Source organism: Acanthisitta chloris, unplaced genomic scaffold (assembly GCF_000695815.1).
Source record: "Acanthisitta chloris isolate BGI_N310 unplaced genomic scaffold, ASM69581v1 scaffold5899, whole genome shotgun sequence".
NCBI lineage: Eukaryota > Metazoa > Chordata > Aves > Passeriformes > Acanthisittidae > Acanthisitta > Acanthisitta chloris.
Genome location: NW_008691853.1, coordinates 981 through 26,420, shown reverse-complemented (window position 1 = coordinate 26,420; position 25,440 = coordinate 981). Strand labels below are relative to the sequence as shown.

The 25,440-nt window shown below is 39.7% G+C and overlaps 1 protein-coding gene across 1 annotated transcript; it reads left to right on the top strand.

Annotated features, from left to right (window-relative positions):
• Positions 1–23,983, top strand: ST8SIA6 (ST8 alpha-N-acetyl-neuraminide alpha-2,8-sialyltransferase 6; the record flags this gene model as incomplete). The annotated part of the gene is made up of 6 exons (XM_009082384.1): positions 1–138; positions 5,656–5,742; positions 16,952–17,096; positions 19,223–19,335; positions 20,495–20,587; positions 23,515–23,983. Coding segments are annotated over 6 exons (1,045 nt in total), but the record flags the coding sequence as incomplete, so codon positions are not given.
• Between the last annotated feature and the right edge of the window lie 1,457 nt (positions 23,984–25,440).

Genomic DNA, 25,440 nt, shown 5'->3' with positions numbered 1-25,440 from the left:
TTTATTGCTTTTTCTCCTCCCCCTCCCCCCTTTTAACAGAACAACTGTTAATAAAAATGGAATTTACCAGTTTGAACAGGCTTCAAAATGTAAGGCAATTCAGGACAACATTTTGTCATCATCTATCAAGAAGAAAAGGTAGGTGTTTGTGCTTTCTGCTTTGTTTGTTTAAAATAGAAGGTTAAAAGATTGTCCTAGTTTACATAATTCTCAATATATTAACATGGAGCTATACAACAGGAAACCGAAATTGTTAAACCAATGTTTGCTGCATTTTTTTTCTTTCATGTGAATTAGATTTATTTGAGGTTGGATTTTAATTTTTTTATTTCCACAGTAGAAGTCAACAAGATTTCTCCTTGTTGTTTAGCAACATTATATTCCAAGTTATTCACAAAAAGATTTGAGTAGAATCTGTGAGGTATGACTTCTTCCTTGGATGTCTTTTTGCTGATTGGTGAACACTCTTGCTATGAGCAACTTCAGTTAATGGATTCTCTTTAGCATATTCATTAGACTAAGTATGGAAGTGTACCAGTATAAAAACTTGGTAGTTAGTTGCACACGTTATTACAACTGGTTCAAAGGAAACTAATAGTTCCATTTCAGATACATTGAAAAAAACAACCCCAAATTAATTTGGGGTTTCAACTTTCTGTTCTGACTTTTTCTGACATGGAAAAAACCCAACTTTGATATGAGCCCTGCTCAAATTTCTTGTCACTTTCTGAAGTGCAAATGGGAGAAGCAGCCCATTGTTTTTGACATGTAACATTTTGTCTGTGTGGATGCACCAATAAATAAAAAGTTGTACATAAGAAAGGCTTCCCATTAGGACTCAGTTGCAGCTTAAAATTAATGGAACCATGGTGTCTCTAAAATTGGAAGGTTTTTTTATTCCCCCCCTCCATTTGGGTAGAGAAATTCCTGAAATGAGAAACAAAAGCTCTGCTAAAAATAATTATATGCCTTTCTCCACTTAAAGTACTGGAGAAGTAAAATTTTTCCTTAACAACAAAACAACATTAAATTGTGATTTCAAAACTTCTCCTGTCTTTTCTGTCCCCTCCTCACTCATTACATTTAAAGATCTTTCATCTGTTTCTAAATCAGCATATTTTCAGTGTTCTGTCTTTACTTTTTTTTCTCCCCCCCTCCCCGTAACATCTCCCACCAATATTCCACCTCATCAGAAACACTATCATTCAAGGTTTTACTCTTTTTAAAGGTGGTAGGCCAGTATGTTACTGATGTGCTGCTAGTGAGAGCTGAAACACAGACTGGGAAACAGGTGAAAGAATGCAGTTGACTGAAAAATTGAATGGTTAACACCAAAAGAAGAACAACCAGTCACTGTATTGCCTTCAAAATGCACTTAAAGCAATATAAATGCTGTTGCTTATCCCACATGTTACGAAGTTGTACAGAGTGCAACAATGCAGATGTGCTCTTCATGTCGAACGTTTTGGAGCTGAGATTAGAGGAGAAACTTTGCGAAGTGCAAGACCTTTATTCTGTGGCTAAAGAGAAAGGAGCTGCACCATTTAACAAGGCAGAAGATGAATTGGGCAGGTAGGAAGAGAATCTGATGCTTGGAACAAAGGAGTGAGGGATTGCTTTTTGCCATAAATATTGTGGCTATTGCCCTTCACTGAGAGGAGCTGCAGGGATCATTGTTGCTTTCTCAAGGTCTGACCCACAGGCATGGTATATAGATGCTCTGTGTTGCAGTTTTAGACTTTCAGGGGCATTCTGGACACTCTTGCCTCTTAAGTTGGCAGAAAGGGAAAAAATTACTGTTTGAAAGCTTGTCAAGTGATTTGATAGTAAAAAATGCTATGTAAGTGGGAAGTTATTATAGCAGGTATGTGCTGGTGGTGATAAAGAGCCTGAAATGCTGAGTTTTGCTGGCAGTTTTCCATTTTTATTCTAGAGCAAGCCTTCTGCACACTCTCCCGAGGGCTTCAAAAACTGATAGTTTTGGTTGTGCTAAAGCATTCAAAGGCAAATCAGATCCTCCCTTTCTCTTGCATTTCCTGCAATTATTTTTCTTTTTATTTGTTTCCTTCTTGAACATAAGCTGCCAAGTAGGAATATGTCCATTTTTCACTTTTGTTGCTCCATTGTCCTTCTAATTCAAATAGCTTTTTTACAAGTAGGTGTTTAGTTTTAGAAAGTAAGCACTAGGGCTGCATCTGTCTCTGGGTTATGGCATTTTACCTGTTGTCTCTACTATCTCAATGCTTCTGTCCTTGCTGTTGTCCTTTATGTATCTGCCAAAAATTAGAAGTACTTATACTTTGTCAGTGCCTCAGCTGTGCATAGTAATTCCATCTTAGCCACTGCACTTAACATAGAAGGTCAGTGTGTACCTGACAATACTGTAGGCAAAAAAAAAACCCCTTCCAGATGTTATTTGTCACCAATGCTCATACAGTGTAAGCGAGTTTCCTATGACAGCAAGTTGTTATAATGGTTGTCGTGCAGGTGGCAGACAAAACCAGAACAAAACAAAACACATTTCATTCACTATTCTCAGCACTCTAACTATTGTCTTGTCCACATATTTTTATAGCTCAATTTACCTGAGCTTACATTATCTTAATAATAAAACCCTTTTAGCATCAGTGAATGTGTTGCTATGGGCTCCTGGGTGCCAGTGAAAAGATATGTATAGTCCCAGCTCTTGAAAATGGAACAGTGGAGAAGATGACTGACTGGGTTACAGCAGAGCCATAAAATGATTCCCTGATGACCTTCTGGACTGATTCCATTGGAGGAGTGAGTCCCCAAGGTGCTAGCAGGAAATGCTAAAATTGACTTTTCAAGAGGAAAACAAAGCCTTCTGGGCTGTAAACCCAACTGCAGCGAATCCCAGAGCTTCATTTTGAGTCTTAAAAAGCTATATATAGGAATATTGTCTGTATTCAAGTGGAGTTCTTTTCATGGAAGCCTTATATTGGTGTGAGCAGATGCCTTGCAGAACTGCCACAGTTGGGAGCAGTCCCTCAGGGACAGTGTGCTGGGATGTCTCTTCACCTGCAGCACTGTGCCAGCTGGCAAAGATGAGTTCTGACAGTCTGTAGTGTCTTCGTAAGTCACAAGAGGAGCAAAACTGTATGCATAGGTTGAACAGAGGTGATGTTCTCACTTGTATAGACCTGGAAGTTGTGTTTTTCTGGGTGAGCCAGTGAACTTGTATGCCTCTGAGCAAGAATGATTCCATCCAGTACACAGTGGTGGAAAGGCCACAATGTTCTTGCCTTTTAATTGGTGTCTTTACCCTAGGTGCATCTTCTGTTACATACATAAGAAGGCTCTTGCAGTTTCAGACAGTGGGTGCCTCTGTTTCTTATGAGGCCTCAGTACTAGCGTTATGGATGAGGCTTTCATTTTTCTCCTTACCAGACATTTCCCTGTAACTTGCTAATATCTTGTCAGCCCATGCATTTTCTTTCTGAGCTGATGGTAATTTTTCTTTTCATTTCTGACTCTGATCTTCATCTTATCAATGTCTTTAGGCTAGAATTTGCTTTTTCTGTACGGTTTTTTCTCCTGGATAATGAAAGCCTAAGTAACTCTTCATGCTCTGTTATCTCATTAATTTTTGGAATTTTTTCATAAGTCCCAGCATCTGTAAGTTATTTATTGTTTAGCTTTAAGGAATAAAACTAGATGAGTGATTTGACACCAGAACAGGCTATTTTGGTCAGTGCTTTTACCTTACCTACCCCCTACACACACACTCTGCCCTGCCCTGTGCTGGTACTGGCACTTGTCTGACCGCATGGTGAGTCAATTTAGATTGCAGGAAAGTAGTTCCATTTTCTCTGGCTGCAGTTCCAAGGTTGATAATGCAACATACCAGCGTGCAGCTGCCAAAATAGGAGGGCTTTGTTCCCAGTTTCTCCGTTCCCATCACATTGTTTATACTGTCTGTGGTGTTTGATGGAACTTTCTTGATCTGGTTTAACACAATGAGGAAGAAGAAAATGTATCTGCATATTTTTTCTTCTGGGTTGTTGTTTTTTTTTTTTTTGCCATGGTAGTAAATTAAATTGGCCTATGGAAGCATTTGTCAAGTGCAAAAGCTGGCAAAAGCAAACAAGAGGTGGAGTCAAGTAGGCACCAGGTGTGACACAAAGGAGAGAACCAATTTGGAGTTGGACTGGAAGGAGGAAGAATTTACTGCACCAGGCCAGATCAGTTACAGCTGTAATGAAACTAGTTTGGCTCTTCTCCCACTTCTCCCCATTCATTCCTCTTCAGTTCTACAATAGCTCAGTAAAATTGGTTTAGTCAAAATGATAGTTTTTTAAGAGTTTGGTAAGTGTGGATGATAAAATTGGTACACATTGTCACAGGTGCAAACTTCAGCCAGAGACAAGTTCTAGTGCAATATTCCTCTTTAAAGTATCATTTATTTTTCCATGTGGAAAATGGTGTAGACATGATCTTACCTAGGGGTAGATAAACAAGTTGCCTTTAGCAGTTGCAGTACTTTTTTTGAAGCAAGCAAAAAAGAGATCAGTTTTTTTCATATGTCAAACACAGAGAGGAAGGAAGCTTTCAGATCATCGACCACTGCTTCTGCATGCCACCACAGTCTATTTTACAATCCTTTCTATCAATTCTCATGCTCCATTTAAAAACAAGTGAAGTTTCTTGCCATCCCAGCTCTTGTAAAACTGTTCAAAATGCACACTCCTAAGTTCCAGCTTTAATAAACTCATGGTCGTTTTGGTTTGGGTCAACACTAAGCTACTTTTGCTAAAATAATGCAAGGTAGATCTTTCATGGAGACTTGAGTAGCATAGAATTCCTAGTCATGGCATCCATACCATTTCTTCTTCCCATTCCTCCAGTCCTTCTTACAAGTCAGATATTATATTTTTAAAAACCTGTATTAGGATCCAAGCACAAATGGGAGAAATAGTAACATTAAACTTGAAAGGAAAAAATGTCTCCATTCTTTTGACTTACGTGCTATGAAGTATTTCACTTCTGGACAGATTTAAGTCTCTTGAAAGAGGTTTAAAAGGAGCAGAGAGATCTCTGGTTAGATGTAGCAATGTACCCAAAGTGATGGTTGATGTGAAACAGCAGGTTGTTTTATTTAAGAGATAATTTAAAGGGAAACTTGCATCTGTAAATATTGGGCTAAAGTCTTAGATGACTGAATTGAGCTTTGGGGACTCTAAAGTAAATGAAAGAAAAGGCATGAGAACTGATGTTTCCTCTTGGCTTGCAAGAAGCACTTTTCAAAACATTTTTGAAGTTTAAACCACCAAGTACAAGAAAGAGCTTTTTGTATTATATTGGACTTTTGCGCTTGAGGTAATTTCTAATAACTTCAAGATATTTATGGTAAATTATTTAAGTTTGAAACCAATGTAGTTTTGAAAGTTTCTGAAAAGAAAAGTTCATTAGGACATCACTGCTAAGAAGAGATGTTTAATAGGTCATGCTAATTAAATGAGGATAGTACTGTTACAAATTACAAAAATAAAATAGGTCATGAAGTTCTAAAAGCAATCTATTATATATGCACCGTGCACATTATTATTAATACATGCATCATTTGAATGTTTTAGAGACTGTTTCTAAATATACATACATATATATTCTAGTGTTTGATGTTGTTTCCTTTTTTAGATACTCAGAAGATTATTATCTTCACATTGTCACAAAACTGCAGAACTGCACCTGGGTAAGGAGACCAGAAGAATCTAAAAAATTCAGGTAATTTTTGTTGTCTGATTTAGAAAACTGTTTACCCTTGATTTGTTTAACAAGCCATATATTAAATCTTCCTTTTAACCAGATAATTTTGTTTTGCTTTGTGTAATTTCTCTGAATCTTTTGATGCTGAGGCTCTTGTTGTTTGTTGGAATTGAACTGTGCAAACTGAGTAGAATGAAAGAACTACATAAATGAAGTAATTTCACCTATCTCCACTATAATGAATAATTAGCTAACTTAAATGGAATGAATTAAAATATTCCTGGCACAAAACCTGCAATGTTCAAAAAAAATCGGTACTGTTATTCTGTCTGTCTGAACTGGCACTCTGGTAAGACTGTGTAATGAAGCAGTGTCCTTCTACCTCAAGACTATTGCTTCTGTTACAGAAGTGCCCAAGGCACTCATTAGGTTTGACACTGCATGTCATGGCCCCTGAGCATGTAAGCACATGATTATATCTCTCTTTGTTCTGGATGGCACATAAGTACATTACTCAGTAGGGACAGTGTTCCCTGAAAAGCTTAAACTCTCATTTGGAAATGCATCATGCTGGTTTTAAAGCACAGCTTCACTGTGCCATCCCTCTTTTCTCCAGGGGAAAAAGCACTCTTGAATTACATTATTACATGGAACAGAATTAAAGAACCTGTCGCGATCATTAAAAATAAATAAACTGGCCTACCTTCCAACTCTTTGGGTTAACTAGCATTGCGAACTTAATATCCACATGCTCAACATGATATCTTTACAAGAAATAGTTTTTAAACCTTTTAAAATCCATGGTTCAGCACAGGCTGGACAAATTTGTTACTGAATTGACATTCAAGGACTGTACTGTTATGTTTTCATTGCTTTTTAGCATCCAAACTAGCTAGAGTATTAGCTAGTTCATATGTACACAACCTGTGCTGCAATTCTGGTGATAGTACTGTATATTCTTCTCTTCCCCAAATTTGATCTGGTTTGACATCGTCCAGGATTTCCATTGATATGAACTGGACAGAAGAGAGAAAATATAATGAAAGTTTCATGAGTTGAGATGAGGACCAGGAGAGATCAATCATCACTTACTGTCACAGGCAAAACAGGCTCAAACTTGGGGATATTAATTGAATTTATTATGAGTCAAAGTTGGAGCGGGATAATAAGAAGTAAAACAAATCTCAGAAACACTTCCCCCACCTCTCCCTCCTTCCTGGGCTCTACATCCTCCTTACCAGTGGCACAGGGAGACAGGGAGTGGGGGTTACAGTCAGTTCATCACACATTGTGCTGCTGCTCAGGGATGGGAGTCCTGCCCCTGCTCCAGCATGGGATCCCTCCCATGATGACAGTTCTCCATGAACTTCTCCAGCATGAGTCCTTCCCGTGGGCTACAGTTCTTCATGAACTGCTCCAACGTGGGTCACTTTTCCATGCGGTCCAGTCCTTCAAGAACAGGCCACTCCAGTGTGGGTCTTACCAGGAAACCTGCTCTAGCATGGGCTCCTCTCCACAGGACTACAGGTCCCTGCCAGGAACCTGCTCCAGCACAGGCTTTTCATGGGTTCACAGCCTTCTTTCAGGCATCCACCTGCATCAACATGGGCATCTTCCATGGGCTGTAGTGGATCTCTGCATCCTGTTAACCTCTGTGGGCAATAGAGGTACAGCTGCTTCACCATAGTCTTCACCACGGGCTGCAGGGAATCCTCAGCTCTGGTGCCTAGAGCACCTCCTCCCTCTCCTTCTCAACTGACCTTCGTGTCTGCATAGTTGTTCCTCTCACATATTCTCGCTCCTCTCTCCTCTGGCTGCAATTACATCTGCACAGTAACTTTTTTGCTTTCTTAAAAATGTTATCCCAGAGGTGTTAAAACTACCACTGATTGACTTGGTCTTGGCCAGCGGTGGGTACATCCTGGAGCTACTGGCATTGGCTCTGCTGGACATGGAGGAAGTTTGTGGCAGCTTTTCACAGAAGCCACCCCTGTAGTCCCCCCGCTACCAAAATCTGGCCATGCAAACCAAACACACAGACTTAAGCATGAAAGCCTTGAACTAGCTTTGCAAGGACACTTTAGATGAGAAACGATGCATTGACAGAGCTCTACGGGGAACAAAGTTTCTAGAATTGTGCTGAAATAAATGAATTAATAATCCCTGGGCAGTACATGTCTTCCTTTTTCTGACTTTGCCTAGTGACAGTAATAGCTGTGCAATACAAATACTATACAGCTTTACAAAAATCTCATTAAGTAGGTAGATAAACACACCCATTTGCAGAACAGGAAATTAATTTCAGAGGGGCTGTGCAGCAGGGATCGGGTGCTACAACCAGCCACCTTCAGGAGGAGAACTTGAAGCTGCCTGTGTCACATTATTCACCTGCCAGTGCCACCAGAAGTCTGCCTGCTGACTGGACTGCAGAGAAGCTGCTTGACTTCCCTTCCTGTTTGCCCATCTGTTAAATGGAGTGAACACTTAGATGCTTCTCAGGCATGGTGTCAGTTTTATGACATCTCTGTATTATCCTGAAGTTCTGAAGAACAGGCATGCATATTTATAAGGGATTTAATGTCTTATGCTTCAGGGCATAAACTAACCTCTAATTAATAAGGTACAAGAGCAGCTTCCCCTGGGGTAGTGAATTTTTCAGAGAAGCTTTCCTGTGTTTTCTTTTGCAGCTTTTGCTGTTGGCTACCATCATAATGCTAGTGGAGTGAAGGAATATATGCAGTCTAAGCCAGGAACTCCTACGTTCCTAGAAGACAGTACTGTGTGCCAATGAGTACACATCCGTTCTCATTGTAAGCCGCTCTCCCAACAGACCCAGGCCAAGTGAAAAAGTATGCATTAGGAGTGCAGGAAAGAAATACTTGTCTTTTTATTTGGCAAAAAGGTTACAGCTGACAGCCAGGCCTGGCACAAACTACAGTGGTTTTACCAGCCTGTTGTTGGAGAGCAGAGTGCAGCATTCCAGGCTCACTGTCTAGTACCTAGCTCAGCTTTGCCATGCAGCTGTGCAAACTGTGTCCACTTGTTGTCAGAGAGATGCCCTTTTCCAGATGGCTTCCTCTAAAGCTGCTCTGCTGTGCAGGCTCATGTGCACTTGAGTAGATTGCTGTCGGGCAGTGGGCAGTGGTTCTTGACAGCTACATGATGTTTACCCATGCATTTTGCAAAATTAAGAAGAATCATGAGGCACGTGCAAGTCATGATGTACTCTTTTAATACCTCCCATATCCACAGTCACTCTTCTCTGGTTGATTTTTGTCCAGCCTCTGTCAGGGGACCAGTCTCCTGGCCCTTCACTTATTTTAGTGTCTGTAATGGTGACATCAGCATTGCCAGATTTAGGCTGCCCTCAGAAGAGCAAGTCCAAGCACTTGGTTCATTGCTCTTAAAATCTAGTTAAGATTTATTGTGCTCCACAGTAGTATTTGTCAGTCATTGCTAAAGAGATTTAATCTAACTTCACAATAGAAACTAGCAAAGGTGATGTACCAGAAATGGTGTAACTAGCATCCTACTATCGGTGATCTAGGGAAAGTCTTCTCCAACATTTACTGCTAGGGACATGCAGAAAACTGTTTTTTTATTCAGACTTTTCCTTTATTAAATTCAGCTTCTCTTGTTCTTTTTTTAATTATTATTATTTCTCTTGTTCTTTGTGGCTCTACAATCATCTAGCATCTCCACATTATGCCCTTGTTTCTAAGCCCACCTGAATTCTCCTCCTTTGTCAGATTTACATCAGCTCTGACTTGTCTTAGACAGAACAAGTGCTCTGATTTCTTGGTTATAAGAGAGAAACTTGGTAGAAACTTGGAAAGGTAGAGGAAATAATCTCAGAGCTGCCTGCAAGTGTCATCCTCAAAGCTCTAGGAAAAATAGCTGTGCTGGGTAGCTTCCTCTGCAAAGGTTCTTCTAGCTATAGTCAGTAGAGTCTCAGGTTCCCTAGGTAACCTGAATATTAATTATTATATTAGTATTCTTCAAAGGTTTTCCACTTAAAAGAAATGTTTCATTAGTGCAACAAATTACATAGCCCAATTAGGTGCATGCTGTAATAGTTTTCTACACCTCCACAGCTTTTTGCTTTACGGACTTCTAAGATTGGCTTATTCTCATTTGGGCTATACACCCATGGTGCCAAATAGTCTGCAGGTATTCAAAATAGTTGCCACTCCAGTTTTGTGGAAAGCTACCAAATAGTTAGAAGAGCCCTCAAAATGAGGGGAGGGAGGATATGGAGAAAGGCTGAGCAGCTGCTGTGTTTCAGAGGAGCCTCTGAGCATTGTATTTCTGGGCTATCTCACTGAGCTTGAAGCCTGGAAAAGCAATGCACCAGTTCTTCAGGAGCTGCATCACACTAGAATAGCTGTGTGAGCTGTGGGTGCTGGACCCTCTCCCCATGGAGAGACCATTCCAGACAACCCTTATTTATATCTGATAATGAAGGGAGAAGGAATTTCCTAGGTGTAAAATACAGTTTTAAAACTCCTGGTGTAACACTGCAGTTTAGCTGACACACTGCTCCCTGCCCCCCAAAATTTGTAACTTTTTAAAAAGAAAACGTTGCTACTTAAAAAACACCCCCTGAAGTCTTGAAAAGAATAGTTAGATCAACCCATTTTCCTTGTTCCGTTATTTTCCCTCTTGCTTTTTATCCCACTTGACCTCTATTACCCTTTTCCCACTTTAATATCTCTTCTCAAAAGTGTGTGTTAAACATTCCTGTAGATTATAAAATCCCACTCCTCCTTGAAGGGATTAATTTGTTGCAAGCTACAATCTAACCTATATAACAGTATTGCTTATCACATCTGTGTACTGCAATGAACCCCAGTTGAAACACAAATAAAATACCCTGCAAGGTCAATTTATGCATACATGAGCTGCACCACCACATAATCGATAGCTTTCCTAACACTAAATAGATCAATAATTCTGCTGTAATCCCTGAAATCTTTCAGTATACAAGAAAATACAAAGAACTCCTGAGACTGCAGTGTGGTTTAAGAGTACATTTGCTGCATGTGTTTAACAGATCTTGTGTAAAATAATGAGTATATATTCAAAGATATATGTCTGTTTCAGCAGAGAAAAAGGCCGGGTGGAGAGTGGTGGTGACAGTTGGAAGAAATGGTTGAATCTTTTAATTGCTTTACAGACTGTTATATACTTTCCTAAAGATTGGAGAACTCCTATAAAGAGAGCCTAATTTTGGATCAGTCTGACTTAATTATGTCTCCATGGCAGACTCTTTAAATAGTCTTTGGTTTGAAATTTTTATTATACTTTTTACATATTCAGCCTTGATTTCAGATTCAACCTTTTTGGCTCTCACTGTCTTAGACATTTATGACGTTACTTCATTTATAGACAATTCAAGGGCTGTCAGTGTAGCATTCCCCTTCAACATGTTCTGTTTCAGATATCAGATTTAACCATTCTTGTCTAGAAGTTTGGATTATGTCATAATATGCCTCATTGCACTTTGATGATATTGACTTGGATTGACAAGAGCCTGGAGAAACCCGTATCATCTAGAGCCCCCAGTCCAGTGCAAGAAGATAATTGATTGCTTATTATACAATTCTACAGCAGTGGATATAGTAGTAGTCTCACTGTTTATAGTTGTGTCCTGGAAATTTGATGTTATACAAGGGAATTTTTTGTGGGTTCTTCTACTGTCAGGACAGTCTCTTCAGTTTGAAACCTCAAAGTCTTCGATACTTCCATCTCCATCCATTTTTTCCCTCCTCTCACCTCAATTTAGTCCAGTGTATAATGACAGTGTAGTATTTCACACTGTTCTCAACAATGACAAATGCCCCCTGGCCCCAGATCCACAGGCACTGGTGTCACACTGAAGTGTACTCCACACAAAAGAAGTGCTGTTAAGTTCACATAGTTTTGTCAGACTCTGCAGGCTCACATCCCACTGGGGGTACTGCTACCTACTGAGGTAGGTTAACCATTTTGGCACAGCATCCCAGCTGTAGGTTGGAGTATACCAATTCCAGTGGTATACTCCCTTTTCTCTGTCCCAAAGTACAAGGCTTTTCACACCAGATATGTATCTAAATAAAATATTTTTTAAAATAGCAAAATTACTTTAGCTAAGCATTTCTAATGGAAAAGAAAACCATTTTACTGCAGGAGGATGAATCAATGCCTCTTGGTACTTATATTGGTGATTTGGAGGAGTGGGGAGTTTTTCAAACTCTGCAGAAGCTCTTTAAATAAAGACATATTTCACCCTTGTTATAGATTCTTCCCATTTCACTCAGACAAAGGCCAGTGCTGGCTTTTGAACCAGCTGAGAAAGTCTGCTAGCCCTTGACTAACCGCTGACTGCTTTAGCCCTTATGGTTGATTCCAATTGAGTTGGAATTGAGCTGTTGGAAGAAAGATGTTGAGACATTCACAGTCTTTTCAGGATGTGTACACACTGTGACTTGTCAGCAGGCACGTGCAGCCTGTATGCAAGGGCTGAATCAGCTAAAATGTATATATTCGTATTAGTGCGGAATCAAGCTGAGCTAATGTTGCTGCTAGGAAGGATACAATAGTTCAGGCTGAGCTTCTTGGCTACAGAGTAACTACAGGAGCTGCAAAGGGACTACATCGGCATATTTACAGCTTGCAGATGCTTACTGACTTCCACTAAATAGAGCAGACTGTCTGTGTGAACTGCTTTTGTTATGCAGAAGGGTTTTGGAAACACATCAAGGCAACTGCCCACAGTTCAGCATGGGCTAACTGCACAGCAGTTGGAAAATAACATTATTTGGCTTGTCTCAACACTTTGGTAACTTACTTCAGAAACCAGGATTTTCTTCAGTTCTCAGCAGCCACAAACCTGAAGAAATTATCTCATTGCCACCATGGGCTCATGATTCCATACCAGCTGACCTGAGTACATACTCAGGTCCAGCATCCTTGCTCCAAAGAGGACAAAATTCAGTGGAAGTGTCTGCTGAGAAACAAAAAGCATTCTTCAGTGCCATGATGACTTTGTGTTGTCTGCTGTGAACAAAACTTCCCAGAGAAATGCAGCACACCACTCCAGATAGGTTATTGACTAAGATTATCACGACTGTACTTACTCAGTTTTATGAGGTATGTATTACCAATCAAAACGGTGTAGTCCTTTTCCAGGTACTGATTTTGTTCCTCACTTGTTACAAGTTAATTTTCTAGGTAATGCAATCAACTCCCTTTCTGCTTATCTTGGCATAAGAAATATCTGTGTTTGATGTTATGTATCAGGATTTAAAAATAGCTCTTAGATCTTACTCAGCTTCCAGCTGCTTGCAGGAGAAATGTTGGAGAGAAGGCTTCTCCGAACATGAAAGTGTCAGTAATAACCTCTACTCCGGAGGAGACACTTTCCAAAACTAAAGCCCTACAAAACTTGGGTACTTTACCTCCAGCAGCCTTCACTCTGGGCTTCTAATGTTGTGACTGCATCAAAAAAACAGTTGTTCTAGGGCAAACCCCCAATCTAGCAGCTCTGTTAAAAACTGGAATTTAAACCTTCTCACTGTAAGCTACATCCATGTTCTGACACATATCTGAGGTGGATGCTCAGCCTGTATAGCAACATCCTATCTTCCAAGAGCTACTTCCATATCTCAGCATCTTCTACCAGTCAAAACAGACAGCATGGATCACTTTCTACTCTTCAAAAAAAATGCAGAGTTTGTCTTTAAGGTAGTACTCTTTGGTGCTCTTAAGATTCTTTTTTCTTGTTTCTTATCCCAGCATCTGTTTAGGGAGCTTGTTTGTATGGTAGATTTTAACAATTTCTCTCTCCCCGGGTGACATGATGCATGAGTTAAAACTATTGGCTTTGCAACACGTTACATATAGCACTTTTTAAAAGATTTGGTTTGCACAATATGTCTTAATTTTATGAACTCCGTGCTCTTTAGGGTGTTGTCACCTCATGACAGAGACCACATATGATGTCAATACTCTGATGATGATTGCAGAAATAGATTGCTTGAACTGCCCAGTCTTTGCCCCTTCCTCACTGTTTGCTGTCAGTTCTAGATTACCACATCACAGCTTGTACAAAATCCTATACGAACAGATTGCTGAATATATTGCCAGTGGGTATTACTGTCTGCAGGTTATATGCATTCCCACTGGAGCTCTGTACCAGGGATGCTTGGGCACAGTGGGATTCTGTGTCATGGTTTGATCTAAGTAAAAGCTTTCTATTGTTACCACCAAATATCTAGCACATGTGCTTTCAGAATATATGTCATTAATCAGTATATATTCTCTTGTTACTACTGTGTTTCTGAACTAGCCTGGCTCTGTTTTACTTCCTCAGTGGATCCATATTATTAATTTAAACTATTACTTTCTTATTAATTCTGGTATCTGTTTTTCTTCCAGGCTTTTTCTGCTTTTATTGAAGCACTCGTTCTTGTGGAATGAGTAATAATAAGCAGAAACACATCATCTCTATTAATGAATGGTATCTATCATCAGTTTGCTTTTTCAGGGTCTGGTAGCTATCACACACAAAACAGCTGTTTAACTAAAGCCGGCAAGAATATTCTGGCATTATTCCTTCTCCTCTGAATGCCCCATGGTTGACACAGATAATATTTAGCTTTAAGAAAAAAACCCAGGGAAATCAAAATGATGTGATTTCTCATCTCCATGTGAGTGCCAGGGAGCAGTGAGGGAGAGCTGCTTCCTGAGGGACAGGGTTTGGGATCCCAGCACAGTAACCTGGTCAACAGAGCCCACTCCCAGACAGGAGTGAGGCAATGGCCATAGCCATGGCCATTGGCACCTCCCTGGGGGCAGGGTGGGCACAACCGGAGACTGGCCCTGCTGTGGTGTTGCTGGGGCTGGGACTGATGGTTTTGGAGGTTTGAAATAGGGTCCTGGACCATAGACAGGATGAGGGTAACCCTGGAGTGCTGGACAGGGGTAGTGAGACTTGGTGGTGCCCTCAGGACCTGACAGTGATATCTGAATCCTCTTGTTACTGCAGTATATGTTAAGCTTAGAAGAGCTGATTATAGCCAAAAGTATACACAAAAGAAAAGCAAGTGGGCTCCAGTCAAGTGTTGTTCAATACCATCCAGTGTTCCCATTTGACTCTACTGCCTCATTGTTGCCTTTTTATTTTCCATATGTTTAAAATAGGATACTATATATGCCAAGAGCAATTGTTTTCACCATGTGGGCACCTCCTGACTCACAGAGCATAGTCTCAGTTCCAATACCACCCTTGTACCTAGTGGTTTTCAGTAACCATAGCTCTTCCTTGCCCCTTAAGGCTTCAAGCATGGCAATGGGAGTCACTGTGTTAAGGGAGCAGAGCCAAACGTGGCTTGTGGAAATCTGAACCCTACTGGTTCTTCTCCCAGGAGTAACATTTCCTGGTTACTCTCCTAGTATGGTTATTTCAGATCAGTGCAATCCCAACACTCTGTGATTCCCAGTGTTTCTCACACATCTGGACACTTTGAGGAGTTTCAGAGCTCAGTATTCAGAATGGGTTAATATATGCCAGTAAGTCATCTGACAACTGAAATGGTAATTTTTTCCTTCCTTTCCTTTGGTATTTTATGTATGAATCAAACCAACCTTCCCAGGCTTTTTCCACCTCCCATTTTGACCATTTTTTCAAGAGAGGTGAGATTGGGAATCATCCCAGACCTGTTGATTCTTTTCCCTGTCTTCCAAGAAACAGTCTTTGGGTTCTTCCATGTGCTAGACCATTCTTCATTGCCATCAGAAATAAAATTATATTATTATTAGCATAATTGTTCTGTCTACAGTCAAATGAAGCAACTTCTCTTACCTGTGTCTTAGCCTATTAAAGTCAGCTTATTTTCAGACAGAATTTGGCCTGTAATATTTAAGTAGTTCTAACAGTTTACTTTAACTTACTCACTGAAAAAGTATGAAATAAAACTTTTATATTCCTTTGGCTCTAACTGCAATTTTTGTCTTTTCTCCACTGTGGCATCTTTTTCAAAATTCCAAGCAATTCTGTTATCAATGAATTTTCTCCTCTAAATTGCCAGTACTTCACTGAGTATCTCACCTAAAGAGAAAGCTTATTGATAGATGATGTCTGGCCATGAATATTTAAGCCTTACAGTCTGAAAATCCCATGGGATCCCACAGCAGCAGAGAGAACACTGTTGCCTAAAGTAAAATGAATTACAGTGTTTCAGGTCTGATTTCAAAGGTCTGATGGGGCTTTTCATTGCATTTCACTGTTAATAATGTAGGATATTTGCACACATAATAAAGCTTATTGATAGATGATGTCTGGCCATGAATATTTAAGCCTTACAGTCTGAAAATCCCATGGGATCCCACAGCAGCAGAGAGAACACTGTTGCCTAAAGTAAAATGAATTACAGTGTTTCAGGTCTGATTTCAAAGGTCTGATGGGGCTTTTCATTGCATTTCACTGTTAATAATGTAGGATATTTGCACACATAATGTTTTTATAAGTTGCAGCAGGAATGGAATTGTAAGATGAGTGATAGTCTCCGCTCCTACAAAATGTTTGAGTAAATCCTTTGCACTCTTGGACTTCTGCTAGGTGTTTTACGGAGCAGCTCGGCTGACTGTCTCTACCACAGAGATATCTGTCTTCTCCATGTGGAAGTTGTGATGTAATTTATTTAACATCTGTGATACTGTGCACAGGAAAACTGATGAACAGTTGCAGAAATTAATTATTAATTAATTGGCTTGCAACCATCTAGCTGTTCACTATGTACTATTGCTAGTGCTTTCCATCACCATTCCTTTCCACTCCTTGGTTTTGTCTTTCTTCAGCCTTCCAGTCTCTTACAATCACTTATTCTGTGTTGATTGAAATCACATTGTAAATTTTTGGGGACTGAAGTGTCTCTGTTTTTATTATAATCTGAGCAACTAATAATATGGAAGAGATCGATTACAACTTTTTCTCAATACGAAAACGAGACCAAGAGAGAAAAACAGTTTAAGAAAAGGGCTTATTGGTCTGATTAGTTTCTGAACATTTGCAGTGAAAAAGGACTTCCTCTGCAAAGCAAGTCAAGAGAAATGACATTATAGAAGGTTCTTATAGCCTTTTGTTGCTTAGTTAATTCAAACTGGTTTTCATTGATCTAGTTCTCTAGCACTGCTTTCCTACTTATTTGCTTATCTTTGAGCATGTTTTGTTTGGGGTTTTTTGCAGGTCAGAATTAGCCTCCTGTTGTGATGCAGTTCACAATTTTATTGCTTCTCAAAAGAACAGCCCACTGGGAAGTAACATGAGTTATGAAGTGGACAGTAAAAAGACCATCCTCATTACAGAGGACATTTTTAAGATGCTACCTGTGGTAAGCACTGTTATTATAATTGCAATATCATATATATTTTGGATTAGTAGTTGAGCTGCTCTGATTCCTCTGGAAGAGTCCCTTCAGCCCTTGTATACACTTCTTTATTCGCCTTACAAGACCTTTTATTTTAGCCTTCCTCTGCAGTGGTGGAGGCATGGACAGGGTATCATAGATCAGATTGTAGGTAGAGTTGCTACAGAAGACAAGTTACAGCTTGACTTGGCAGCCAGCTGAATTCAGGAGTGAATACTCTGAAAATGTTTGCCTTGCTTTTATCATTCCAATTTTTAAAGGCATTTCAGTCTGGAAGAATGTTTCATATTCCTCATATGCCCATGCCATTTCTGGTGCAGGTTTGGGCATGTAATTTCTGAAAGCTATTTTGATTGTATTTGTCCATATGCCTCTTAAACACTGACAGGCTGGGGACATCAACCACCTCTCTAGGAAGCCTGTTCCAGTGTTTGACCATCCTGTCAGTAAAGAAATGCTTCCTAATGTCCTGTCTAAACCTCTCCTGGCACAGCTGTGAATCCTTCTGATGTGTCCTATCACTGGATAGCAGGGAGAAGAGATCATCAGCTCCCTCTCCACTTCCTCTCCTCCGGAAGCTGTAGAAGCAATGAGGTTGCCCCTCAGCCTCCTTTTCTCCAAACTAAAGTCCAAAGTCCTCAGCTGCTCCTTATAGGACATTCCTTCTAGCCCTTTCACCAGCTTTGTTGCCCACTGGATTGAGGGCATTTGCAGCCAGAAACACAGGCTGAGAAAAGGAATCAGGTTTTGTAGCTCAGTAATTACAACAGGCATGTAAGTTCTTGAGACTAGACAAAGAGGTTGCATTTGGTTTCTTGAAACTAAGAGTACATGGGAGCCTTCTTACCCATCTCTGGCATTCTTGATTTGTGAGATCCCAGCTACCCTGAGTCTAGTTCTTCCTAATACTGCTGTTAACCCCTAAAGACTTCATTGCAATAGAGCTTACAGTGGTTCTAAATTGAAGTTGAATTAAATAAAAAATGTAGTATGCTTTATGTGCACATATTTGTGCTAAACTAGCCAGAGTTGTTTGGACTTTGTGTTCTCCTTTTGTCTTTTCAGAACTGAACAAAATATTTGAACATATTGTTTTCTAATATATTGCCAAGCAACATGATCTTTGCCACTTTCCCCACACATTTTGCCTTGTTCATAACAGTGTCCTTTCCTGCTTTTCTTTGGCCAAGATGATGAGAGAAGGAGGAAGGATAATGCTTTCTGTAAGCAAGTTTTGACTCAATTTTACAACTGGGTTTAGTTTCTGCAGTTAAAGTAGCCCAGCTGTTGGCCCCTCTGTTGAATGTCAGTGCTCCCACAGTAGAAGAGGCTAAACAAGATGTATGAAAAGTTTCCAAGACTGGGATAACAGCCAAGTATATTAATGTCAACCAAAATAGCCAACAATTTACATTAATTTGCTAGGTTGTGATCTGTGCTGTTTCTCAAGTGGATGCACTTAGCTCCCACTCAGCTTCATCACTGCAAAACAGCAAACTGTAACAAGAAGAGGAGCTGAGAGGGTGAACAGCCAGAAACAGTGTCCCCTTCAGTGAGGGCTCACATTCACCATGAGTTAATCCGGGGCACATCATTATTCTTTACAGCATCTTCAGGTTCCCCTAAATTTGTTATTGTACTTCAAATGCAGTTGTGTGTTGACACAAGTAATGAGCATTTACAAAGTTACCTTTTATAAGCTGAGAATGTCAATGACTGTGTGACAACATAGTCTGTTACAGTGCAAATTAAAATGTGTAAATTTAAACTGTCTTCAGTACAAGTTAGTTCCTTAGCTTGCCAAGGATTCAGTCTACTAGCAGATAGTTTTTGTGTTAAGTGTGTTTAAAAGATACCCAGATTTAACAGTCCAGTGTTATTCCCTCAAAGATCTGATGACAGAACTAACAGTTCTCAGTCTGTTGGTGCCTATTTTTGGCTCTTGGCTGTCCAAGTCTGGCAACCCTGTCTGCTAAATGGTGAATGCTTTTACTGGGATTTACCCAATTAAACCTGCAAGAGCAAATAGACACAAAGAAGCCATCAAAATATTTATAAGGCACTGGCTGTGTCTTTTTATTTGTTTGCAGTCCTCTCCTCTTTCAGCCTATCCCTTCAAGACCTGTGCTGTGGTTGGAAATGGAGGCATTCTGAAAAACTCCAGCTGCGGAGCTGAAATCGATAGTTCTGACTTTGTGTTCAGGTAAGAGCCGTTTCATCTGATGGAAGTGTGTCTGGTGTTTCTAAAAACTTGGCAGGCTTGGAGCATGCGAATGCCAGTTTGCAGCAACGAGGAAGGAGCCTGACAATTTATTTCTGCCTCTCTAAGGATATTCCTGCTTTGTAGTTTTCAAAATGCTGCTTCCTAATAAAAGAAAGGGCTATATAGATACATGTTTAATCTATAATTTCAAGGATACTTTGCCAGTGATTTGAAATATGATTATCTGAGAACCTGAAATTTCTGGTCATTTAGCATTTAGGAGACTGATATTAAATGCCACATGTTTAGCTATAGTTCAACAAAAGGTTTACTTAGTCTTCATTTGGCTCACTCATGTAGTTAATTTAACTCCCCTGATATTTGTCACGCTTCCTGTTCATCATCTAAAAACTTAAGCATCTATTTAAGTACATTTTTTCATCTCCCTCTATGGATCAGGAGAAAACCACGCATACTCAGAGCGTAATTTGACCCACTCTTTCAGTATGTGACTCACACTTTGTAGTTCCTGCAAGGGAATGGAGTAACAGAGAGAAGGTCCTTCTCTCAGTGATGTCCAGTCACAGTCACAGATTTGGTTTCTTTTTCTTACTTTTGCCTTATATTTGGGGTTTTGAAAATTTAAAAGAAACCCTTTCCAGTTAGATAACTGTCTTAATAAAAATGGGAAATCTGCATACTGAGATGCTAAACTTACTAAGGGAATGACTCTAAGAAAATGCTTTCTTTACCTTTTACAGGAATCACTGTTTCTGCAATTGGGCAAGTTATACTGTTGTTGTTAGAAGACATCATAGAGCACTTTCAGCAGAAATGCATTGTTTACGCAAGAGGAGCAATATTTCCTAGCAGCTAGCATAGGGCATTTGTAGACTGGCTCCTTCTGGGATTTTAACTGTGTTCCTGATTTGATATGATTTATGAAAATGAGCTCTCTGTGCCCTATTTTAACCATCTGTGCAGTAGATTAAATATTTTTACTAGGAAGTGCTGTAAGCCTTATTTAATATTTGTAAAGTGCTTAGAGATCCCTGGGAGCTGACGTGAAAGTGTCATTGCACAAGAGAGGAATTTGCAAATAATGACTGTAAAACATATCTTGTGTGCATCTGTTTAAGCAAATGTTTCTCAATTTCAGGTGCAACCTCCCTCCAACCATGGGAAGCATTAGCAAAGATGTTGGCAGTAAAACAAACCTTGTGACTGTTAATCCGAGTATCATAGCTCAAAAGTGAGTACTACTGCAAATCTGTTTCTGTGAAGTGGTGTATAATTGTTTGACATGATTCAGATTTTGTTGGAAATCCGTTGGGATGCCAGTATAGAGAGCAGTGCATGCAGATTACTTCATTAAGTTGTAGTTCCCATGTAAAATATGTACTAGTCTAAATGAAAATCTGTTAAACTTGGCCTTTTTTTTAGCAGAAAGGAGTCAGCAATACCCAGATTATCAAGAGCCTCGGTTGACACAAGTCAACAATTTACAGCAGTGTTGAGTTGATGATTGTAAGCCCAAGCCTCTTCTTTTTCTGCCATGACCCTCATGACCCCAAGCATTAAGAAAGTAATTGTAATCATACGTCAGGAAAGCCTGGAAATGTGTGTCCAGCTCTATCAGTAGGACTGTAAGCACATGTGCTTAGGTAACGTGCTTAGAGGCTCTTCTGATGAAGGCTATTTCCTGAATGGAGGCCCAGTTTCTGTAATCCATTTTCTCAACTCCTTGCTCACACACTCTTTTCTCTGCAGAGGTTTTTTTTTTTTTTTCACCTTCTTGATGAAAAGAAAATCTAATAAGGCCAGGCTGACTAATCTGATGTCTTCAGCAGGCTGGCACTGCAGCTTATCTATGAAAAGGACTGCTGTGGCATGTTATTTACTGCTTACTGATCTTACTGTATCTTATTGTCTGTCATATCTGTATTGTCAAAAAGACAACATCAGGCAAAGCTTTTTTTTTCTCCTTGAAAGGAAGAAGGAGAAAGTACAGTGAGTACACAGAAATGACTAACAGGCATTTGTCATTGATTCAGGGGTAGAACTTCATTTTTTTGCAACGAGTGCTAACTACCTTAAGGCTTACCCAGCCCTTTTTGCTTTAAATGAAGATGAATTATTGCTTCCCCAAAAATAGATTTAGCTCATTGATGTTAGTGGGGCTGCACAGTAATATGAGGAAGGAAAACTGTCCAGTGACTCAGCATCCTTGGTGACTACTGATCTGATCCACAATTTTTCTGGGCTTGATCAAAGCATTCTGCCACAGCTGCACTCATTTTTTAGCCAAATTTAGCCACACCAAGGTTAATAGGAGTTACACTGAAGGAAATAGGAACTAAACCTGTGAGAGGATGAAATGAGATTATGAGAGGACTTTAGGATTTTATAACATTAATTATTTAAATATTAAGAGAACACTGTAAATGCTTTTGAAGAAGGACCAGGAAGTAACTTGGTACCATTTAGAAGAACTAAGTTTGTTTCTTCTCTCAGAAGATCTATTCTGGAAATATTCCTGTAATATCTAGTTCTGTGTATGCATACCAGGTCTGATGTTACTATTGTTAAGATTAATCAGCTTTTGCATTGTGTCTGTCAGTGTGCACAATATAGGTGAACTCTCTTGAAGACCAGCATAGTTCTTATGTGTCCTAATGGAGAAAAGCACAGCTCTTACATATCCAAATGGAGGTGGGCTACACTCCTTAAAGTGCCAGAGCTGGAAAGGAGAACAAGATGAGGTTGAGTTGTCCAGGTTTCTAGATAAGGAAGAACTGAATTCTGTCCCAGAGGCTCTTTATGTACTTTACACTGAGTAGAAATAGACAAATTTCTTGGCGTTGAGGCTAGAAATTCACCCTTCAGCCACTTTTCCTTCTTGGTTTGGCTGTGTGACTCTTGCATGTACAGTTGCTCAGGGTCAACAGGAGGGCCTGAGTCTCTCTCATTCATTTTGTTTCAGAGTCTGGTGGTAATGGCACTTTTCTGGGAAGCAGAAGCTGTAAGTTTAAACCCCTTCAGGCTGAGAAAGGGCGTATCATTCCTTGCACAAATTCAGTTGTGCAGGAGGTAACTGATAACTCCTCTATGACGGTTCTGATTGGAAATGGCAGTGGCTGCTGTCCTCTGTCTTGAATTGCTGCATGAGAAGAGGGCTGGAACCTACTCAAGTTGTAAAGAGAAATGAAACCAATTTTTCCAGATTTTGCTGGAGCCATTTCTGAAAAGTGGGCTCTGGTAGCCCTTAAAAATTCAAAATGCACTGCTCAAATAGACAACTAACTACAAAAGAGGACTCAGTGTTCTAAAACGCAAAGAGGGTGCAGGCATCATATGTTTAGGTATTTCAGAAAAGTCATAGCTGTAGAAAAAATGAGTTGTGACCCCCTTTCTTTTATCACTTTGTGGATAGCTTGGGATTTCATTATTTAGTATTTGGGAGCACAAAATTATCTGAGAGTGAGAACTGTCTCTTTGCTGGTTGTTGGGGAGCGGAGGCATCTGAGGATAAATCCTCTTCATTGGTGAAGTTAGAGCTCTAAGTCTTGATAGATATCCAGATGTTCCCTTTGTAGGTGAAGGAGATGAACAGGTTGTCTGTATTTTCAGCTATTTTAAAAGTATATCAAAGGCAGGTAAGACCCTGCAAAACCTGAACACTTGCTAATCTTTTAACACTCCGAGACTACTCACACGCATCCCTCTATTTCCACACATGGCAGATACCCAGATTTTGAAGAGAGATTATTGTATATCTATTGATGTAAGAAACACATTTCTCAAACACGTGCAGTATGTAGCATAGTACATGTATTTTTGGACAGAAAAAGGTTAAATACAATATTTTTTGCATTGTCCTTTGAAATTTCTTGAATCAGTAATTCTGTAAACAGGTCCAGGTCTCATTAGCAGTGAATTTGATCTGCTTCAGTGTTGCCAACTCAATCAATGTAGTGTGTTCTCATTGTACAATGCAGTCAGGTTTTCCTAACTGCACATATGACAATGTATAATACAGTGGTATAAATTTGCAATGTAGACAGGATGAACTGGTGCAGCAGATTTCATAACTCTTATACGCAAGTGCAGTTGTGCTGTTTTGGTCTGTAATATTTATATCAATTGTACATTCCATTCCTAAAATGTTGTACTTTGCAGATATAACAAGCTAAATGAAAAGAAGACAGAATTTCTGGAAAATATTGCGGTCTATGGAGATGCTTTTCTTTTATTGCCAGCATTTTCCTTCAGAAGCAACACAGCCACTTCTTTTAAAGTCTATCACACTCTGAAAGAGTTCAAAGCAAACCAAAGGGCAATATTTTTTCACCCCACTTATCTGAAAAGTCTTGCCCAGTTCTGGAGAACTAAGGGTGTGAAAGCCTACCGGTTGTCATCTGGTTTTATGATCACTAGTGCTGCTCTTGAGCTGTGTGAGCATGTGAAGCTCTATGGCTTCTGGCCTTTTTCAAAATCGACAGAGAAGATGCCAATCAGCCACCACTATTATGACAATCAGCTGCCTAAACCAGGTTTCCATGCAATGCCCAAAGAATACAACCAGATCCTTCAGCTTCATGGCAAAGGAATTTTGAAGTTGCAGTTCGGTAAATGTGAATCAGACTAAAAAGGTAGGTCCCATTCTTACCATGTAAAATGTCTTTATTTTAGTAATGTGTCAGGGTAAAACTTGTTTTGCAAACAGTGTTGGTCTTCTTCCTTTGAGAGACATTTCTTCCTGACACACAATGAAAGTTGTGTTCATGAATAAGTGAAAGGTTGGAGCATTCAGAATAACTGTGTACCACAGAGTTGATAATTGTTTTCTAATTGTGAATATTAGATGGGGTGCATAGCAAAATAGCCATTATTACCATAGATCATAGTCAATCAGTAGTGACTCCATATCTCAGGTACATGTCTCTACCAGCCTATGGTTTAGTATCAGTTCCCAAGAAGCAGCCTCCTTTGGGAATTGCTTTATTAAAGGTATTCATATATTATGATCTACGGGAGAAGGCACAAGAGAATCCTGGCACAGCCTTTCCAGATGTATACAGAGAGCAGAGTGAGGACTAAGATTGCTCCACGAAGGAGTAGCATGCGTATGTTGCCTTGTTCCCTCTTGTTTGGTAAAGATTAGAGCAGTATGCTCTCTTAGCCCAGGGCTGCAGAACAGCTTGTGGACAGCACTGAGGAAACTGTCAGGCACTACCGCAGATGTTGCTGAGGATTTTACCTTGAGGCAGCTCAGAATCTGGGAGTGACAAATATAGGATGAAGTGTCATTCCCTTTCCTCTGTCCTTTCTAACTGTCCCACCCCCCTTGGACCTCTACTTTCTGTGTATTGCCTCAGAGAAATGCAGCACAGTCTGACCTCTGACCTTAAGCCAATTTGCTGTGTACATACTATGGATGACTTTGAAAAGATTTGTCTGCATGTTTTCGTTCTTGGTTTACCCTGTTGACAAAATAAAACCAATTTGTATAAATGCTTCTTCATCTTTTAATCTAACTCAGAAGTTCCCGAGCTCACAATACTGTTGTCAGATTTGCCTTTCAAAGAACTCTATTTTTCCAGGGGGTTTAAGTTAGTATAACATTAAGTGAAGTGTATGGTAGAACCGTCATTGTATACAACATGCCTTAACTGGATGGATGTAATCTCATGACTGTATTACTCAAGTTAAATAAATTAAAATAGCATCATCCTGTTCAAGCCAGAAACTTTAAGTTTAAAAGCTAAGAGCTATTCTTCTGGCTAGGGTCAGAAATGTATTTGAAAATGCTGTTTGTTGGTATTTGGAAAACATGTTTTCAAAGATACAACCACACTTGTTTTAACATCAGAGAATGCTAAGTTTTAAAATAGCAGATTGCTAGTATCAAGAGGGCACAATTTTATTCAGTTTCAGATTTAAGAAATAGAGAAATAAGCTGCTTTCATAAATTATTAGAATCATATAAAACATATGAGAAGGGCCTTAGAATCCACATAGTGAATCCATTCTCCTAGTCCATGGCAGGAAATCACCTAGGTAGAGGCGCATTGTATGTGTATGCAGTTTCATGTGGCTAAGGTA